This window comes from Mus musculus, chromosome X, assembly GCF_000001635.26.
Source record: "Mus musculus strain C57BL/6J chromosome X, GRCm38.p6 C57BL/6J".
Classification (NCBI taxonomy): domain Eukaryota; kingdom Metazoa; phylum Chordata; class Mammalia; order Rodentia; family Muridae; genus Mus; species Mus musculus.
The window spans coordinates 112,340,866-112,361,585 of record NC_000086.7 but is presented as its reverse complement, the minus strand read 5'-3'; the positions used below and the strand labels follow the sequence as shown (position 1 = coordinate 112,361,585).

Here is a 20,720-nt window from a genome sequence, read left to right as displayed (position 1 = left end):
TGTATGCTCAGTTGAATGAGTGCTTATCTAAGTTATATGAGGCACTGAGTTTGATCCTTAACACTAAAAAACCCCACAAATTCCCCAATATTAAAATATAAATGGTCTATTAAATTGACACTTATATAATTGCTGATAAAAACATATAGTATCTTTTGTTAGTTCATTTATACATCTTATTCTGTGTACTGCCTCTCTGTATACCTTCTCTACTTTTCTGACTAGTACTCATCTCTATTATTTAATTGTAAGTTCTTAATACATTAAGGATGTTAACTTTTGTTGTATATATTATAGTTTCCTAAGTTTTTTCATGTATCTATTAACCTTTGTATAGTATTGTTTTTATTTTTATTTTATTTTTTTACTTATTCACTTTATATCCTGCTCACTGGTCCCCTCCTGGTCATCCCCTTCCAAAATCCTTCCTCCCACCCCTTCCCATTCTCCTCTCTGAGTTGGTGGGGCCCTCCTGGGTATACCCTACCTTGGCACCTCAAGTCTCTTCAGGGCTAGGAACATATTCTCCCACTGAGGCCAGACAAGGTAGCCCACCTGGAAGAACATATCCCATGGGCAGACAAAAGCTTTTGGAGTAGCACCCTCTCCAGTTAGTTGTTCAGGACACTCATGAAGACCAAGCTGCACATCTGTTACATATATGCATGGAGGCCTAAGGCTAGCCCATGTATGTTCTTTGCTTGGTAGTTCAGTCTCTGAGAGCCCCAAGGGTCTAGGTTAGTTGACTGTATTGGTTTTCCTGTGGCATTCCTATCCCCTTCTGTGCCTGAAAACCTTCCCCCTACTTTTCAATAAGAGTCCCCAAGCTCCAGCCACTGTTTGGCTGTGGGTGTCTGTATCTGTCTGAGTCAGCTGCTGGGTGGAACCTTTCGGAGGACAACATGCTTCTGTCCGAAAGCATAACAGAGTACCATTAATAGTGTTAAATTGGTGTTTGCCCATGGGTCTCAAGTTGGGCCGGTTATCGGTTGGCCATTCCCTCAGCCTCTGCTCCATCCACTCTGCCTGCATTTCTTGTAGACAGGGTAAATTTGGGGTTGAAAGTTTTATGGGTAGGATAGTGTCCCTATCGCTCCACTGGAGTTCCTGCCTGGCTACAGGAGGTGGCCTCTTCAGGTTCCATATCCCCAATGCTGTAACAGCTAAAGTTACCCCCATTGATTCTTGGGTACCTTCCTTATCCCAGGTCTCTGTCTCATCCTGGAGATGCCTCCTACCTCCACACCCTGGTCAGTTGCAGAGTTCCATTCATTGTCATGGCCATCTTTATATAGTCAAATACATCATTTTCCCTCGAATGGGTTCAAGATTGTGGTTCACTTAAGATCTAATTTATTTCAAAATAATTAAAACATACCTCTCTTTTTCCTCTTATGTTTTAAATAGCATTTCATTTTATGAGTAGATCTTTATTCCAGCTAGAATTTATTTATACTTGGTACCTGGTAAAGCTCTTTAGTATCCCACCACATTTTTTAAATTTTCCTTTGCATACTAATGTAAGGTACAACCATTATCATAGAGCAACTATTAGTCACCTGTATATGATATGTATTTAACAGAATTTGAGGGCATTTTCTTTTATCTTTTGAACTATTTTATTATCTGTACTGTAGCTTAAAATAGTGACCAATACATGGTAGGTGGACAAAAACAAACAAAACCACAAACAACAAAGGGGGGGTGTTGAATGAACTGCACATTCTACCTACATCTAAGACTTCTGAAATAATTAAAAGTCTAGATTTTGGAATGCCTGCCACCAGCCAAAAATCTTTCATCTAAAAACAGGTTATCTCTGTAAACATTTAAGGATTTTACAAATTCCATTCACACATAATTGAGATCGGGCAGCAGGTTGTTTTTGTGCACCAAGCTGATTTCAATTAGCTCAGTGTCCGCTGGGCTCATCTATGTTGTAACAAATACTTCATAGCTAGATAACATTCATTGCATATATGTACCACTATTTCTTTAAAGTCATCTACTAATGCACACGAGGTTTTTTTTTTTCCAATTTGGGATATTATGAATACTTTTATAATGGTAACATGAAGACATTGATTTACTTTAAGTATAAACTACTATAAAAGAGAAAAGAGAAGGGATTTTAAGATGCTAGAAGAAATAAAGGAAATACTGGTCAAAGGAAATGAACATTAAACGATAAGATGAGGCAATTATGGGAGTCTAGTGTACAGCATGAGCACTAACAGATGTGCTAGTCTGACTGTACTAATAACAGAATTGGTGAGGCTCAGTTAGCTCTATAAAGCTTTAAGTTTATATATACGTGTGTGTGTGTGTGTGTATAAAGATAGGCTACTTGGTTAGTATTTATAAAACTCAGTGATCAAATGCTATAAGGAAAATTATTTACAAAAAGAATAGCCTCATATTAAGTACTCCTTTATTCTGCAAATTATGTTCTGTATTATCATTTTGTTTTTTGAAATCTGTCAGTTCTCTCCTTATTAAAATGTACTTATAGTTGTATATTTCTTCTCTGACATCCCTTTAAGAGACTTGTCTGATTAAAAAAATATTTTTAAATTTATTTTTATTACTTGATTATTCTAATAATTATTATTACTAATGTGTTTGGATATTTTGCCTACATATACTCATATGCAGTGTGTGCATGTCTGATTCTTGTGAAAAAGAAGACATCAGTTCCTTTAGCACCAGAGTAACAGATGACTATGAGCTGCCACCATGTGGATACTGAACCTGGGACCTCCTCTGTAAGAGCATTCTTAACCGCCACGGCATCTCTCCAGCCAAAATGAAATATTTATATAGTAAAAAATACTCACAGAATTTTGAATACCAATCATTAGTAGTTGCTCTTTAATATAAGATACATCTTTTCAACGTTTTATTGTAAAATTTCTTCCATGATAAGTTTCATAAAGACAATTTCTTCCTAGTATATCATGTGCTGTGACTATGTTTGTCCCTATTGCCTTCCCTTTCCTTCACCCCTACTTTGAGCCTTTCTCCCTTAGACTCTCTTCTGTTTTCATGTCACATATATATATATATATATATATATATATATATATACACACACACACACTCATATATATACATATATACACGCATATATACACATACATATGTATGCACATATATCCATTTACATAATACATATGTATATATATATGTGGTTTTATGCATCAATACACAAATTAGCATCCAGAAATGAGAGAAAACATTCAATATGTGTCTTTCTTTTGTGTTTGTCTTTTGGTTTGTTTGTTTGTTTTTGTGCCATGGTTTCTCTGTGTAGCTCTGGCTATCCTGGAACTCACTTTGTAGACAAGTTGGCGTTGAGCTCAAGAGATCTGCTTTCCTCTGCCTCCCAAGTCCTGGGATTAAAACTGTGCACCACCAATACCTGGCCAATATTTCTCTTTCTGAGTCTAGTTTACTTCACTTAATATGATGATGTCCTTTGCAAATTGTTTCATGGTTTTAAGTTTGCTTTTTCTGTGCAAGATTGTACATCAGTTTCATTTGAAACTAAACAACTTAAGTACAACAAAATATGATAAAAGATGAGCTAAAATTGGGTTAAAGTACATTATAAAGTTTTGAAGCTGAATATTTAAAATACAACTTCTTTGAGATTACAAGTTAAAAAGCTGGGAGACAAAGATTAAAAATCTAGGTGGATTCTGCAACCACGTTATTTTTTAATGATTTAAATTATCTTGCCCCTATTTGAAAAAAAAAACTTAATAGAAAATTAAAATGTAATTATAAGAGAGATGTCAAAAATCTTAACAAAAAACGAATACTCGGTTAACAATCTTTCTTTCAAATAGATAAAAGGGAGTGGGGCTAGAGGAAGTGGTTCAGCTAGTAAAGGGCTTGCTTTGCAAGCAGGAGAACCTTAGTTCAATGCCCAGAGCCAACAGAAAATGTCAAGTGTGATGGTGTCTACTTGTAAGCCCAGTCATGGAGGAGCAGAAACGTGACAGTCCCTGGAACTCCCTGGCAAGCCTGGGTAGTCTAACTGGTGAGCTTCAAGGCAATGAGAAACCCTGCTTCAAAGGAGGTGGGTGGTGTTCCTGAGGATGGTACTGAAGGCTGTTCTCCAGTCTCCACATGCATGGCATTATGTATGTATTATATATGTATTTTAGATGTATACTGCTTTCAATTTTCAGGTAGTTGCTAGATACCAGTCGCAGAAATATGAAATAAGCAGGGTTTTATTATATATATACACTTTTCCATATAATTTTAGATAGTGTAGGGGTCAGAGACTTTCTGAATCCTATCATAAATCTCATATTAAGAAGCCAATTTGTATCTATCTATCTGTCTATCTATCTATCTATCTATCTATCTATCTATCTATCTATCTATCTATCTACCTACCTACCTACCTATCTATATTCTTTGGGAGGGGGGGTCAAGACAGGGTTTTTCTGTATAGTCCTGGCTGTCCTGGAACTCACTCTGTAGACCAGGCTGGCCTCAAACTCAGAAATCCGCCTGTCTCTGCCTCCCAAGTGCTGGGATTAAAGGTGTGCGCCACCACTGCCAGGCACATATATATATTCTAATCCAACAAAAATTATATATAATACACATGAGTCAAAAAAGCAAGGGATTCAATGCTAGATATTTTAGTGATTTATTATAGATTAAATTTAGAATTTAATATTAAAGTTCAACAATTATTTTCCTTTGTTAAGGTAAAAATGTAGTTTTTCCTTTATTAAAGTAAAATTAAATTTAACACTTTTTAATTTAAAAGAATATACTATGCCATTTGAGCATATTCTCCCACTGAGAATTATTCTTATCTATATATTTACTCATATATTTTCTAACTCTATGTAATCATGTAAAGATAGCTAGAAGAATATTCCAACAGATTTGACACTGATTTTTTTTATGGATGGAAGCATATTTCAGTGGTTATATTTCTTATAGGCTAAACTTTTCTGCAATGCTTATATTTAAGAATGAATCCCCCCCACACACACATACGCACACAAAGAAATTATTGTAGAAAGGAAGTGTAGAATCAATGGCAGCACCCAGTGGGAACAGGAACAGAAAAGTAGCACACCTAAAACTGAGTGTGACTAGATAACAAAGTCCCTGGGAAGCCTCACTGGGCCACTGCTTGCTTATCAGGAAATGAGAACAATATAAAGGTTAAGTAAAATGAGCTCAAGTTTTCTTTCAGTATCAACATTAATTTGAGTGGCTAATTCTCATGTAAATTCATAGGAAGGAGTCTTTTAAAACAAATTCATCACTTTATTCAGCAATTTTCTCAAGTATAACTGGATTTAATGAATAATGTTCTTTTCCTGTTATAAGCTTTTATAGCTTCAACACATTACAAACTGCAGAGTTCATAATATCCTTGACATTCTCAAAATATTGAATAAAGCAGTTTTATCTACATCAACAATTAAAGAGATGTAGTAGTGAGAATACAAGTACAGAAAGAAGGTCCTTCTTGTAACAATATTTAAGTATGAATGAGAATATTAAATGATGATAACTAAGGGCAGAAAAGAAGAAAAATTGGCATCCTCCAAATCTCTGCTTCTGAATCTTACTGTGTGATAAAAATACAAGGCCCGAGAATCTAGTTATGGCTTGACTAGAATTGTGTCTGGGGCTCTGGGACTATCACCGCAAAAATCAACAGAAATTGTTCAAATTATTAGGAAAATTTTAAATTTGCAGCAATCATAATGAGCTAGAAGTTGTTTTTTTGGTTCCGGTGGTTTCAATATTCACTTTTTGTGTGTATTTTTTTTAAGGACATGCATGGTATATACTCACTAATAACTGGGTATTAGAAAAAAAAAAAGTACAGAATACCCAAGATACAGTTCACAGAACTCAAAAAGGTCAACAAGCTAAAATGTCCAAGTGAGGATGTCTCAGTCCCACTTGGGAGGGAGAAGAAAGCAATCACATGTGGGGAGGAAGGGAGGGACCTGGGAGGGAGAGTGGTCAGGGAGATCTGGATTTGGGTGACTGAAAAGGACAGAAGCCCTGAAGGCCAGCAGAAAGGGTGGAAACAGGCAACCTCAGGAGATAGGAGGTTGGGGGACCCTCCAGAATGCATCAGAGACATGAGAGGTGAGAGACTCTCAGGACTCAAAGGGAGGGACCTTAGATGAAATACCTGACAGTAGGGAGAGGGAACTTATAGAGCCCACCTGCAGCAGGAAGACAGGAAGGACATCAAGTGAGGGAGGGGGTTGCCATCCCACAGTCACACCTCTGACCCATAATTGTTTCTGTCTGAGAGAATTACAGGGATGGAAATGGAGAGGAGCCTGAGGAAAAGAAGGCCCAGTGACAGAAACAAAGTGGAATCCAGCTCAAGGGGAGGCCCCAAGGCCTGACACTATCACTGAGGCTATGGAGTGCTCACAAAAAGAGATCTATCATGACTGCCCTCTGAAAGACCCAAAAAGCAGCTGAAAGAGTCAGATGCAGATATTTGCACCCGACTAATGGACAGAAGCAGCTGACTCATGTTGAATTAGGGAAGGCTGAAAGAAGCTAAGAAGGGCGGTCTTGTAGGAGGACGAGCAGTCTCAATTAATCTGGACCCCTGAGATCTCCCAAACACTGGACCACCAACCAGGCAGCATACACCAGCTGATATGAGGCCCCCAACACATATACAGTAGAGGACTGCTGGGTCTGTTTTCAATCAGAGATGATGCACCTAACCAGGGAGTTTAGAAGTCTGGTGGGGGGGGGGCATCCTAATGGAAACAGAGGGGTGGGAAAGAGGTATAAGATGTGGAACAGTCAAAGGGTAGATGGGCGGGGGAGGGGTAAAATCTCAAATGAAAATTAATAATAATAATACAGCAACAAAACAAGATGTTAAAAAAAGTCTCTGCAATCTATTATTTGGATGTTTGTTGTACTGTGTTAATCTTCTGAACTGAGCAGCTGCCAACAGGTATAATTTTCTGCTACTCAAAAACAAAAAAAAATGAATTTTAGATAGTTCATCTATGAAGCAGTATTTCTTCTCCCCATAAATTCTAGTTCTGTCACTAAACTTGATCCATCAATCTGCTTTTATATTGCTAAACTACAGCTAAACAAATTCATCCTATTTGTGATGATCATGAAATTAAGAATGGTATTTTCTATGTCAAATTGCTAATTCTGCTAACCCAAGAGTTGATTCCAACTCCATGACTCTGAAAATCAAATGTTTAAGGTGTTGTATGACATTTAAATATTGTCACAATGGGAATTTAAACAAACACTGAAATACTATTCTCATGTAAACAGAACTTACCTTTGCAATTATTACTGACTGAGCTGGGTAGCAAACAGTCGCTCCTAATGTGGCCAGTCCTAGTGGATAAGCAATCTTCTTAAACCTGGAACCTATGAAATTCAAAGACATTATTCATTTCAAATGCATGCCACCAGAGATGGGATGTTTTTATACTGTAGTTTTTTCTTCACTCCTCTTTAAGTTATCACCCTCTGTTCAATTGCTCTTTAGTTAGCAGTATCAATCAAGATGGTTCCTAAAATGCCCTTAAGGCTCTCAATTCAATTAATGTCCCTTAGCCATCATGTCCAATTTAAGAAAAATGTTCTAAATCTAATACTAATAATTATCTACACAAAGGGATTAATAATTATCTTCTTTTTTAAAAGATTGATTATTTTTCATGACCTGAGAAACTTAAAATTATAATTACATTTTTTCAAATATCTAACAAAGCATGATAGCAGAGAATTAATCAGCTACTGTGTTCGTCAAAGCAGGTTAAAGTGAAATGGACTCTCTTCTATATGCCCTTTCTGATTAACACTTAGAAAGGTGAAGGACCCAACTAACCAATCAGCTAAGGACCTCAGAAGGTACATAACTCCTTCATGTCACTGATTCAGAATAGTGAAGTAATACTAATTGCAATTAGCTTGACATAATTAATTCATTTTCAAAAGTGCCTTGACTAAGCATCCAAGACTCGTTTTCATATCATTTTTTGACAGCAAAATCTCTTTTTAAAAAATCCACTGAGAATCTTACTAGGAACTTCCTAGGTTCACACTAGGAGCCTGTCAACTTGAAATTACTCTGATTAACCTGGATATAAAGAGCTCTGTATTAAGCCCTGTCATCATAGCTTTATCCTCACATTCACTCCCCCTAAACACTTTCACAGAGCCAGAACAATGCTGTATAGCAGTGGGGAACAAACACAGCACTCTCACCTAATGCTTAGACCCACAAGAACACGGATTCAAAATGATATGTATCTTAAATATCTGTCTGGGTATGCTGGATTTTAAATGAGACTAAGAAATCAGATATATTTTCCTTCCAACAGGAGTAAGAACTGTTAATTCTTTCAAACAGCTTGTTGATCCCTAGTTTAAAAAGGAAATAGCAATATATTAAGGTGAAAAAATAATATGTTTCCAATAATGTTTGCTGGTGACTACAGTTTGTGACATGTTACAAACTTTGTATTTTTTTCTGTCTGGTTTAATTATTTGCAAAGGAGCCTGTTAAAGTCGGGTCTACACTAGACTGAACTTGGAGAAGATAGGTAAGAAGGCTGCTTTATATGGTATGGAGAACGTCTGGGCTAATTAAAGCATATCCAAAAGTGAATCTCAGCTTTGTTCCTTCCTCCTCACTATTTTTGTTTAGTTCTTTTTGTTTGTTTGTTTTTAGGTTTTGAGGCTCTTTTCTCTGTGTAGTCCTGGCTATCCCGGAACTCACTCTGTTGACCAGGCTGGCCTCAAATTTACAGAGATACACCTGCCTTTGTCTCCTGAGTCCTGTGCTTGAAGGTGTGCAGTGTGCACCATTATTGCCTGGCTCTTTATTTAGTTCTTGATTTAACAATCCTAATGTCAGGATTAGAATATCTTAACTCCAAAAATTCCCTGAATTATGGTGACATATGGCATTTTTCGTTGATGAACTATTGGAAAAAAAGTTCACCCTTTCTTTTAATTATATGTAAAAAAATCATTCTGAAAACTCCATTCCTATCTGATGAATGTTGATTTCAACTACTTTGGTCAGGTGAAAACCAAAAGTTAACCAGATTTTATCTGAGATATAGCAGGTCTTCTTCAAATCCTTAGCATCGATTACAGTGTTAGAGCAGCACGATTAAGGAAAACAGTTTTGAGTGATTAGTGTATACCTTTATACTAACATACAATTCTCAAGATTCTTTTAGTAGTATGAATTTCACAACCAGTGTTACATGTGCCAATACCTCAAAATATTATGACACAACACTGAATAGTGTTCCTTTGTGGAGCTATGCCACTGGTCCCTTTATTCATTTACGCGCTTGGAGAAATACTTAAACTATTTCCAGCCTTTTATGATTAATTACAATTGCTATAAACCTTTGTGTATGGGTGTTTCATTTCTCTAGATGCTTAGGGTTTCTATTGCTGCAACAAAACACCAGGACCAAAAAAGCAAGTTGGAGAGGAAAAGGTTTATTTGGCTTACACTTCCAAATCACTATTCATCACGGAAGGAAGTTGGGGCAGGACCTCAAACAGGGCAGGGACCTGGAAGCAGGAGGTGATGCCATTGGGGAGTGCTGCTTATTCTTGTTCTCCATGGTTTGTTTAGCCTGCTTTCTTACAGAACCCTGGGTCACCAGCACAGGGGATGGCACCATCTATAATGTGCTGTGCCTAAATCTATCAATCACTAGTTAAGAAAATGCCTTATAGTTGGATCTTAAATGGAGGCATTTTCTCAACTGCAGTTCTCTCCTTTCAGATAACTCTAGCTTTTGTCAAGTAACACAAGACTAGTCAGCACATCTAGGTTAAGTAAATACTTTGGAATGTCATTCCTAAGTTGCTTGATATGTGTATAGTTAACTTTATGAGAATTCGTCAAACTCTTTTTCAGAATTCTTATATCATTTCACATTTTTACTAACAGAATAAAAGATTTTCAGCTGTTCTCCATTCTTTACTACAATTAGTGTAGTCAAGCATAATCTTTAAATATAAATATAGTATAGTCAAGAATCAAAACACTTTTACACTAATTTAATCTGATGATAGTATTCACTAAATGGCATGAAGGTAAAATTTAGAATATAGTTTAATAGCATTGAAAGACAGATTATATCTTAAAAGCATACCTTTTCTTGCTGAAAGCAAACCTGCCAGTCCCGAAGCTGTAATCACTCCCATTTTGGGGAGAAAATCTTGCGGAGGATTCTTCAGATAGACATATGCATCTGAAGAGACCAGTTAAGAATGAATACGAATGACTCCAATTGGACATTCTATACAGTGTAATACAAGCTAGTGATTAGAATATTAATAGCAAACAATATGATAATAGTGGTAGCTTAAATACTTGTCAAATAAATTATACAAAAAAATGATATAGACAGCAACTTAAAACTTTTGTTATAATACTAACTACAAAATCAAATTTACCTTCCATAGATCATTTAATACTTACATTCTTTATGATATAAACTATTATTGCTAGTTATTATTATTGTTAAAAGAGCTATGGTGCTAGATAGTACACCTTAAATATGATTACTATAAAATAAAGTCATACTTGTGTATGTTTTACATGCCTAAAATAAACAGGCTTCTGCTGTAACCTGTTTATAAAGGAATTTTGAAATTTGACATTTCTTGTCACTGTCTCCCCTAAACCTCACATTAGGCATTGGTTAAAATCAAAGATCAAAATAAGAGGTGAAAATAGTCAAAAACATATAAACCATAATCAAAAGTACAGATGCTTCAGTGTTTTATACATTTAAATTGTTTCCAGCTCTAAAAATATACTTTCTATCACAGTTATTGATGAAAATCACATACATAATTATGGTTCTCAAAATTGATGAGGGATAGCTGGGTATATTGTTGCATATGCTAACCCAGAACTTGGGTAATAAGACAGGGAGATAAAGACAGAAATAAGAGTTCCAGGTTCAACTAAGCTACAAAAATATTAGTAAATATGTTAAATCTTAATGTATATTAAATACTGACATTTCAAATAAACTGCATTAAGCTTATGAAGATACCTAAAATTTTAGCTTATTTTTCTTTGTTTTCCATACATGTTTATTTTACCAACTGCTATAGGCAAGAAATATCAGGAAGCTATGTCTGCTGCCAAATACCATTAAGAAACTAAAGTGCAATTACTTTCCAACATTAGCTGAGACAGTTCAGGATGTGTGATTCTATGTCATTTCCCAGCAATTGATAGAAAAGCATAATGTATTTTAACAGATAATAACACTTATTTAAACCAATTAGCAAAAGAGGGGATATATCTTCACCTTACACTTTTTAAATATACAATGTGGACTTTCAGTTAAAAATGGTTTGAGTTTGAATCCGGGCATTGTCTCTTAGTGACCTTGGGAACCTAGTTAAACTTTCTAAACTTTAGGTCCTAATCTATGAGAGAGAAATCTGTATTTATAATAGCAACACTCAGCAATGTGACAAAGCCTTAACAGATAATAAATTGAGAAAGAAACAGTACATAATATTTTTTGTTATTATTAAAAGTAAAGTAGAGAATTTATCTTCTACATCAGTATAACCATAATAATGGGTAGTATACTATGTTTATATTATTACATTTTAAACAAGACAACTTAAAAACATAATATATTTCTAATTATAGACGGATTACTCACCTACCTTTTCCAAACTGTACTGTATCCATAACCCCATTCTTCATAAAGAGATAAATGCTCTATGCAAAAAGGGGGTATACAAAAAAGATGTGAATTTTTGAGGGGTTAATCAGTACAGCTCTGAGATTACATTTAGCTGTTGATTTAGTATTACATTAAAATCAAAATCCAGATTTTTCTGTTTATTTCCTAGGAGTATACTTGCTTACTATATTGTTCCTTCATCTCTTGTTTTCCATTTCACTTAACATAGCAATTATTCTGTATTATTTTCCTCATAGAAGTGAGTAATGTAATACCTTTAAAATAATCAGTGATTTTACAGAAAAGATACTGAAAATTTTATAAAGATTTATCATCTTACTTTATAATAACCTAGAAAAAAAGGAAACGGATCGTCAATAAATCATGACGGGAGGTATATCTCAGCACACACACAAAACCATCTGACTAATAAGAATGCAATAGCAACGGTGTAATGATTTGTAGAGAAAAAACAAAACCAGGAAAGCCTAATGAAAAGCGCTTTATCTCTTCCCTTTATCTCAGGGTGCAATTAGAATGAGAAAAAATAAATGAGCCATTTATTTTTAAATAGTAACATAAATTTTCCATAAATCAAGATTATATTAACCCACCGAAGGGATTAAAGCTCTAAAGCAATGGATTTTTTTTTTCTGTTTACCTATTTCTAACATACTTCGGTGCCAAGATACTATTAAATGAATTGAGTGGTGGATGTTATCTCACTTTTTTTTTTGAAAATTAAAAACTTCACTTTAATAACTATCATAGAGTATACTCACATATGCATATCTCACTTTTATTAGAGGAAATATGAGTAATTTTTCTCAGAATCTTGCTGATTATCCCATGCTGAATTCTATTGTACAAGCTAGAAAACACAATCTAAACATATGACTTCCTTATGTATGAAACCATGGGATGGAAACAAAGTAACAGATACTTTCAATGCAGAAAAACAGAAACAACTATATTAGATGGGAATGAAAGTAAATTATTGATATGTCTCAGTTTAAGCGTGAGCAGATGTTTCCCATGGCTTAAAGCTCTACACACTGGCATAAAACAAAGTGCCACTGGGACATTTCTCTTGGGGGAAATTTGTCTTAGAAGACATCACCTGCAACTGAGTTGTTTGAATCATTTAATCATTAAGGAAGAAAACTAACTGGTCATTGGGCAAATTTTCCTTAGCTGTATTTTAAAATGTGTTTTTACCACTTGGGGGCACTGCAACATCAATTTCAATCAGGAAAGCAAAGCGTAGGCTAACAGCTTGTATTGAATTCGCACTCCATGAAACTACTTTTCACAAAGAAGTCATTTAAATCAGGCTTTTTTTTTTTTTTGAGAAATAGATTGCTTGCGTATTTGGGAGGAAATTAGAGAAGAAAAGTTGTTTACATTGAAGATGAAATGCATTTGAAAGTGCCCTTCATCAACCTATTTGCTTCAGCATATTAACAGAATAAAATGTTCTTTCAGTCTTAAATTGGGTGATAGTTACAATAGCAATTTCAAGATCTCTCAGGAACAATGACCTCACTGAAGACACATCTGAGTACACTATAGAAAATGAGGTCTCAAGAGACCTAAGTCTGAATCATCTAGCTCTTGTCATGTAGCCGGAGGGGCATGACTCAGACCATAATTAAGATATTTCCCACAGAGATCACATTAAGGGTGACTAGCACAACCTGTACCCTGAAAGTGTATGACAAACACAAACTTTCAAAAATAACTCCACATCTCATGTTTGAAATATCACATGGCTTGATCAGAGCTCACTGATTAGACATTTCACCTAAGGATGCTATCTTTTAATAAATTTATTGGGACATGGGTTCTAGGGATAAAACTTGGGACACCAGGCTCGAGTTTCAAGCATTTCACTGAGCCACCTCACCAGCCTCACCAATTTCTTTTTTAAATGAATACATTAGAATTATATATGACAGAGAATCTGCATCTCTAAATCTTAACAACATGGTCACCTAAACAAGACCTTCACAATGATACCACCAGGTGGCATTCCAACTAGGATGAAAAAAATCTCACAAAGCCCAATCCTAGATAAAGAGCCACAGGCAATTAATCAATGGTTTATAAGAGAAAGGGAATCAGTGAGCTGTAGAAACAAGCCCCCTGCTAGGCTAGTCAATACCAAGTAGTCAATCCTGAACGCATATACATATGAACAACACTAAATGGACTCAGTGGTGTGTGTGTGTCTGTGTGTGTCTGTGTGTGTGTGTGTCTGTGTGTTTATCAATAATAAATAAGGGGTCATGAAATTTGAGAGGCAACGATGGGAACACAGGAGGAGGTGGAGGATGGGAGAGGTTGGGGTGGAAATAATGTCAATACAATACTCATGTAGTGGTGTAAATATGAAATCATCGAAAAATAATAAAATGTTAAAATTACACAAAGGTTTATTTCAGGCTACATTTATTGGTGGAGTGAAAACTGATTATTAGTTCAGTATTAGAAAAACATTGGTAGCATTATTACTAAGATCCTCACAGTGGAGATTTTGACTACACACAACTAAATTTATATGGTGCTGCTAATAAAACATCAGTGTGCTATCTATCAGCTTCCACCTCAGTCAACAATTTCAGCTCAGTCTAGTCATCCAGACACCCTTGACAAGTTACAAATTACGCTGTTTTGACCTCTCGGGAACAGCTCATTTGCCTGATGAATGCCACAGAGTAGCCTCAGACAAGATCACATGAACAGAAGAATCATCTATTTGAATTCTCATCACATTCCTAGCTTCAAAATAATGGGAATACTTAAGCCACTATATTTTGAAGTAGTTTCTTCTTCTCTTTTCAAAAAAAAATGCATCTATGAATCAAGGCCTAGTCCAAATGTCATCATAGGGGCATCACCCAGCAACCAGGGGAGCAGATGCAGAGACCAGGCACTGTAGGAGGCAGAGGGGTCAAGAATAGCACAAGAACAGGGCCCATAGAATCAACTAACCAGGGCTCATAGGAGCCCAGAGACTGAACTGGCAATCAGGGAGCCCATATGGGTCTGATATAGGTTCTCTGCATTTTTGTTATGCTTGTGTAGCTTGGTGTTCTTATGGGACTCCTAACATTGAGAGCTAGGTTTATCTCTGATTCTTTGGCCTGTTCTTAGGACCCTTTTCCTCCTACTTTATTGCCTAGTCCGGCCTGAATATGAGGGTTTGTGCCCAGTTGTATCCTGTTAGGCATGCTCAGTGGCTATCCGTGTGAGGCCTGATGTTTGCTTGTTTGTTTGGGGAGGAAACAGAGAAGTTGATCTGGGGGAGAGGGCATACAGGAAGAGGAGGGACTAGGAGAAGTAGAAGGAAGGAAAATTGCAGTTGGAATGAAATGTATAAGAGAAGAATAAAAGTTTTTTTTTTAATTCACATCTATGAATACCTGAAACAATTAATAAAAAACCTGATATTTAACTACTATCAAAATAGACTTACCTTGCACCAGCCAATATAATACACGGTTGTAGTACGGATGGATGCAAAGCCCCTTTGTAAATTACCAGGCTGTTCTTCAACATATTTAGAATGGAGGGGTGGTGCAGTATATATGGGGAGCTGGGGATAGAAGAAAAATTTGTGTAAAAAACTGGGCTGCCTCTTCCACCAGTGTCAAAATAGGAATCATCACTGACTTTCCTTCTAAAAACAGCTATAACTGTTTATAGAATCTAAACTACAGATATATGATAAACTAAACATAGAAACTTTTAGGAGGATAGAATCAAGTGACATCACATATAGTATGACCAAGTGGGTTGTTTTGCATTTTGTTTATATGACATGGCTTCACTATATAGTCTGAACTACTATAGCTCAAGATACAAAAATGGCCTCAAACTCATGATCTCTTCTTCCTGATTGCAGATGTGGATCTGTACACATTAGCTTTAATCCTAGAAATTTTAATTAAATCTTGTTTACTTAATTGTGTGTGTACATGCACAATTATGCACATATATGCTGTGGTATGCATGTGGAGGTCAGAGGACAACTTGTAGAGGTTGGTTTTCTCTATTCACCATATGGCTTCCAGTGGCTTGTCACTGCGTTGGTGGTAAGGACCTTATCTTAGCATTTCTATTGCTATGATGCAACACCATAACCAAAAGCAAGTGAGGAAAGGATTTATTTGGCTTAAGCTTCCAGACTTTAGTCTATCACTAAAGAAAGTCAGAACAGGAAATCAACCAGGGCAGGAACCTGGAGGCAGGAGCTGATACATAGGCCATGGAAAGCTACTGCTTACTGGCTTGCACCTCATGCTTTACTCAATCTGCTTTCTTGCAGAACCTAGGACCACCAGCCCAGAGGGATGTCACCACCCACAATGGGCTAGTCCAGCCCCCATAAATTGCTAATTAAGAAAATGCCTTACAGCCTGATCTTATGAAGACATTGTTTTTTCAATTGAGGTCCCCGTTTCAAATAACTCTAGCTTGTATCAAGTTGACACAAAAACTAGCCAGTATAGACATTTAGCTGCTACGCCATCTCACCAGCCCTTTCCTATGAAAAATTTAATTGTAAAAATCTGTAAACAATTCAAATATCAATCAAGGGAAGAGGAGACAATTAAACTAGGTTATATTCATGCAACAAAATATTACAAATTAGTGCTAAATACAAAAAATTATAATCACATTGCTGGAAATGATAGTATATTATATACCTTTAAGCCCACCACTCAGGATGCAGAGGCAGGCAGACCTCCACTAGTCTGAAGCCAATGTAATCTACACAGTGAGTTCCAAGCTAGCTGGAACTACATAGTGAGACCTTGCTTCAATAAAATAAAAAATAAAAAAAAAACAATTATACTCACACACAAAATTCAGGATGAATTTCAAAAAACTACTACTAAGCCAAAAGGCTAAGATATACAAAATTACATACAGGTATGCCCCATAAATATGCAATTCAAATGTGTATAAATGCCAAAGTTGCTTAACCAACACAGATAGATATCAAAACGTTTTTTTTTTGTTTTTATTTTTTTACAATCCATATTTTAATCCCCCCAACCACTCTCTGACTGTTCCACATCCCATTCCTCCTCCCCATGCCTCTGTCATCACATGCCACCTACCCTCTATAAACTCCCTGGGGCCTCCAGTCTCTTGAGGGTTAGGTGCATCATCTCTGAATGAACCCAGACCCCACAGTCCTCTGCTCTATGTGTGTTGGGGGCCTCACATCAGCTGGTGTATGCTGCCTGGTTGGTGGTCCAGTGTCTGAGAGATCTCGGGGACCAGATTAATTGAGACTTCCGGTCCTCCTATAGGATTGCCTTTCTCCTCAGGTTCTTTCAGCCTTCCCTAATTCAACAATTGGCGGGTCAGCTTCTTCTGTTCATTGGTTGGGTGCAAATATCTGTATCTGACTCTTTCAGCTGCTTGTTAGCTCTTTTGGAGGGCAATAATAGGTCCGTTTTTGTGAGCACACCATAGTCTTAGTAGTAGTGTCAGGCCTTGGGACCTCCCCTTGAGCTGGATCCCACTTTGGGCCTGTCACTCGACCCTCTTGTTTTGTTTTTTAATTAGTTAATTAGTTTCATCCTAAATGTTGGCCCCCTCCTGATCCCCCCCTTGCAGATTTCCTCCACTCTCACCTTCACCTCTGAGAAGACAGCACTACCCACCCCATCCCCAGTATTCCCCTACCCTGGGTCATCAAATCTCTGCAGGATTAGGCACATCCTCTCCCACAGGCCAGAAGTGGCAGCTCTCTGCTACGAATGTGCCAGGAGCCTAGGATCAGCCTGGGAGCTCTCAGGGATCCAGGTTAGTTGACTAGCCTGTTGATTTGTTTTGTTTTGTTTTGCTTTGTTTTGTTTTGTTTTTTAAGTAAATTATGGAGCTGGAGAAATGGCTCAGCAGTTAAGAGCTCTTCCAGGGCACCCAAGTTCAATTCCCAACAGCTACATGGTAGCTCACAACTGCCTGTAATTCTAGTTCCAGGAAGGATCCAACACTTCTCTGGCCTCTGTGGGCAAAAGGCTCACATCTGGTGCACATACATACATACAGGCAAAACATCCATATTTCCATGAAATAAAATTCAAGAATAAGTATCAAAAGGGTGCCCAGCAGTGGTGGTGCACGCCTTTAATCTCAGCACTTGGGATTAAGGCAGAGGCAGGCGGATTTTTGAGTTCAAGGCCAGCCTGGTCTACAGAGTGAGTTCCAGGATAGCCAGGGCTACACAGAGAAACCCTGTCTCAAAAAACCAAAAAAAATAAAAAAATAAATAAAAATACAAAAGACTTTCCTCTAAACTGAGTGGCAGGCACATGGTTTTCCATAATGGTTTTATATTACTGTTACTTATACCTTTCAAAAACCAAACACACTCTAACCAATATTTAATAGAAATAAATAGAAATATTAAAATTATGAAAATAACCGAGCCGGGCAGTGGTGGTGCACGCTTTTAATCCCAGCACTTGGGAGGCAGAAACAGGCAGATTTCTGAGTTCGAGTCCAGCATGGTCAACAGAGTCAGTTCCAGGACAGCCAGGGCTATACAGAGAAACCCTGTCTCAAAACAACAACAACAACAAAAACAAAACCAAAAAAAAAAAAACAAACAAACAAGAAAATAACCAGGTAAGAACTTAGAACTTATTTACTTTAAGGAAAAAATGGTTTCATACTCAGGATGCATGTAACACTTTTTGATAGAGTTTGATGAGGATATAATTGAGGAGACTCAAGTTTCCAGAATAACAGAAAAGAAACTATATGACTAATGGTTTGGATAAAATATGAGATAATTCACTAAAAGAGTAGATGTAAAAGATACTTATGCAATATAATGCATACCTTAACTAGCTAGATTTCGGCTTTGCACAATGTACATATGCCTTAAAACATCATTCCTTTTTTTATAATTAGTTCTTTTCGACTCATACTAAGATTAAGGAACTTCTCTTTCTCCTTTCAAACTAAGGCTTTAGCTTAAATAAATCATATTAGCATCTATGTGTACTTAGAATAGCCAGAAAGATATAATTTATATGAAAGGTGATCTAGATTATATACAGGTATAAATATAGATATCAGGTATATTATAGAAAGTCCACTCACACAAAAGAAACCTAGGTGTGGTAAATAAGTAAAATTATTAATTTAAACGTTTGCCCATTATAAAGGTGTTGGTGATAGTGATGGTGATGGTGGTTTTAAAGGGAATCATGGAACTGGAAATATAGCTCAGCAGTTAGAAGCAGTAGCTGCTTTTCCAGGGCATCCAAGTTCAATTCCCAGCAGTCACACAGAAGCTTACAACCCCTCTCCTTCCTGTTCTGACCCTCACAAATGACAATGAAATAAGTCAAATTTATGACATCAAAGAGTTTGGAAAGTCCCAGGGATATTTAGGTTTGACCTGGCTGTCTGCTCAATATACTCCCCAATTTCCAATTTTATGAAACACTGGTTTTAGTTTTGTGAGGTAGGGGATGGAAGTTAGGTTTCTTCATGAGCTCTGTCACAGAGGGATATACCCAGCACTTATTTAAGGGTCTAATCACGTGGGCCAGGGTAGGTTAGGAATCAGGATCTTCCTGTCTCTGCCTTCCAGATCAGCTCATTAAATAGTCTAGTTCTGTCCACCAGCCACACTAAACTTTCTTGATTATAGTCACATATACCAGTATATTTTAGACTAACCGTTTAAAAACGTCTTGATTTGTAACCTACTGTAAGCAAAACTTTATGTCCACAGTTTCTTAGGAAAGGAGTCAGAATGATTTAAAATTATTTATCTTCTAAGGCATGGATATTCAAGAACAACTGAAAGAATATAATAATAGAATTGCAACTCTATTGTGAAAATTTGAAAAACTAGCAAATAGGATATCATTGTATACCTTATGGGCAAAACATTACCACTATGCATTAGAGGCTTTGGACTTAAATACCATTTATTATATTCAATGTGTTTGTATCTAGTTAGAAATTGTGGGGGCTGGAGAGATGGCTCAGTGGTTAGAAGCACTGACTGCTCTTCCAGAGGTCCTGAGTTCAATTTTCAGCAATCACATGGTAGTTCACAACTATCTATCTCTTCTGAATAATTCTGTAATTGTGCTCTGAAGAGGCCTAAAAATCTGTATTTCATGGCAAGAAACAACAAAAGTGGATAGTGAAGCCTCCTGCAGTGGATGTGCTAGTATATTGTAGTCACAGGGGCTTGGGAGACATTTCAAAAATCCCTGGAGGAGGGAGAGTCCCTGGAGTTAATTTCTGGGTAGGAAAGAGCAGGCATGGAACCCCACGAGGGGATGTGGAATCCTGCTGCATGCAGTCCTGGTTATTTTCGCTGCTGGCAAGCTGTCTGCTCTGTGTGTGTCACTTTCAAGAGCTGCTGTCCACTCTGTTTTCTGTTTCTTATTAGGAGGTGATTTTGACTTAAATGGACTGACAACGTTGGGTCTACAGGACCTGCCCTCTTGGCTTAAACTTTTTCTCCCTCGACAACAGGCATGAGTTTTTGCCTTGGCTAGCAAAATGTCCAAGGGTACAAAGGAGGAGACACCAGATCACCTCTCTCCTGCACTATCCCTCTCCTGGTCCTCCAAGAAGAAGCAGAAGATGTTATTTTTCCACCCCCATATTATCCAACCCCTCAAGTGGAATAGCAATGGCCCCAAGCAGCCCTGCCTTCTGAGTCTGTCATCTTGCCCTAGTGTGCAACAAGGGCCTGTTGTTGATCAAGGAAACCAACCTCATCACTATTGGCCCTTTGCCACTAGTGACCTTTTTTTAACTGGAGAACACAGAACTCCCTCCTTTTCAGACAACCCTTGAGATTTAATTAATCTCTTAGAGACAGTCCTTTTCACCCACCAGCCCACTTGAGATGATTGCAAAGAGCTCTTGCAGGTTTTCTTCACCACAGACAAAGGCCAGAAAACTGGTTCCTGG

At 37.0% G+C, this 20,720-nt stretch overlaps 1 protein-coding gene across 3 annotated transcripts in view; it reads right to left on the bottom strand.

Annotated features, from left to right (window-relative positions):
- The window catches only part of Apool (apolipoprotein O-like), a 61,404-nt gene that overhangs the window by 11,170 nt on the left and 29,514 nt on the right, over positions 1-20,720 (bottom strand). For all 3 annotated transcript variants that reach the window (NM_026565.3, NM_001313734.1, NM_001313733.1), the window contains 4 exons: positions 15,229-15,348; positions 11,731-11,785; positions 10,188-10,286; positions 7,334-7,425 (listed from right to left, as the gene is read on the bottom strand). In NM_026565.3, coding sequence (NP_080841.1) covers positions 7,334-7,425; positions 10,188-10,286; positions 11,731-11,785; positions 15,229-15,348 — 366 coding nt within the window. The remainder of the gene's footprint in view (positions 1-7,333; positions 7,426-10,187; positions 10,287-11,730; positions 11,786-15,228; positions 15,349-20,720) is intronic.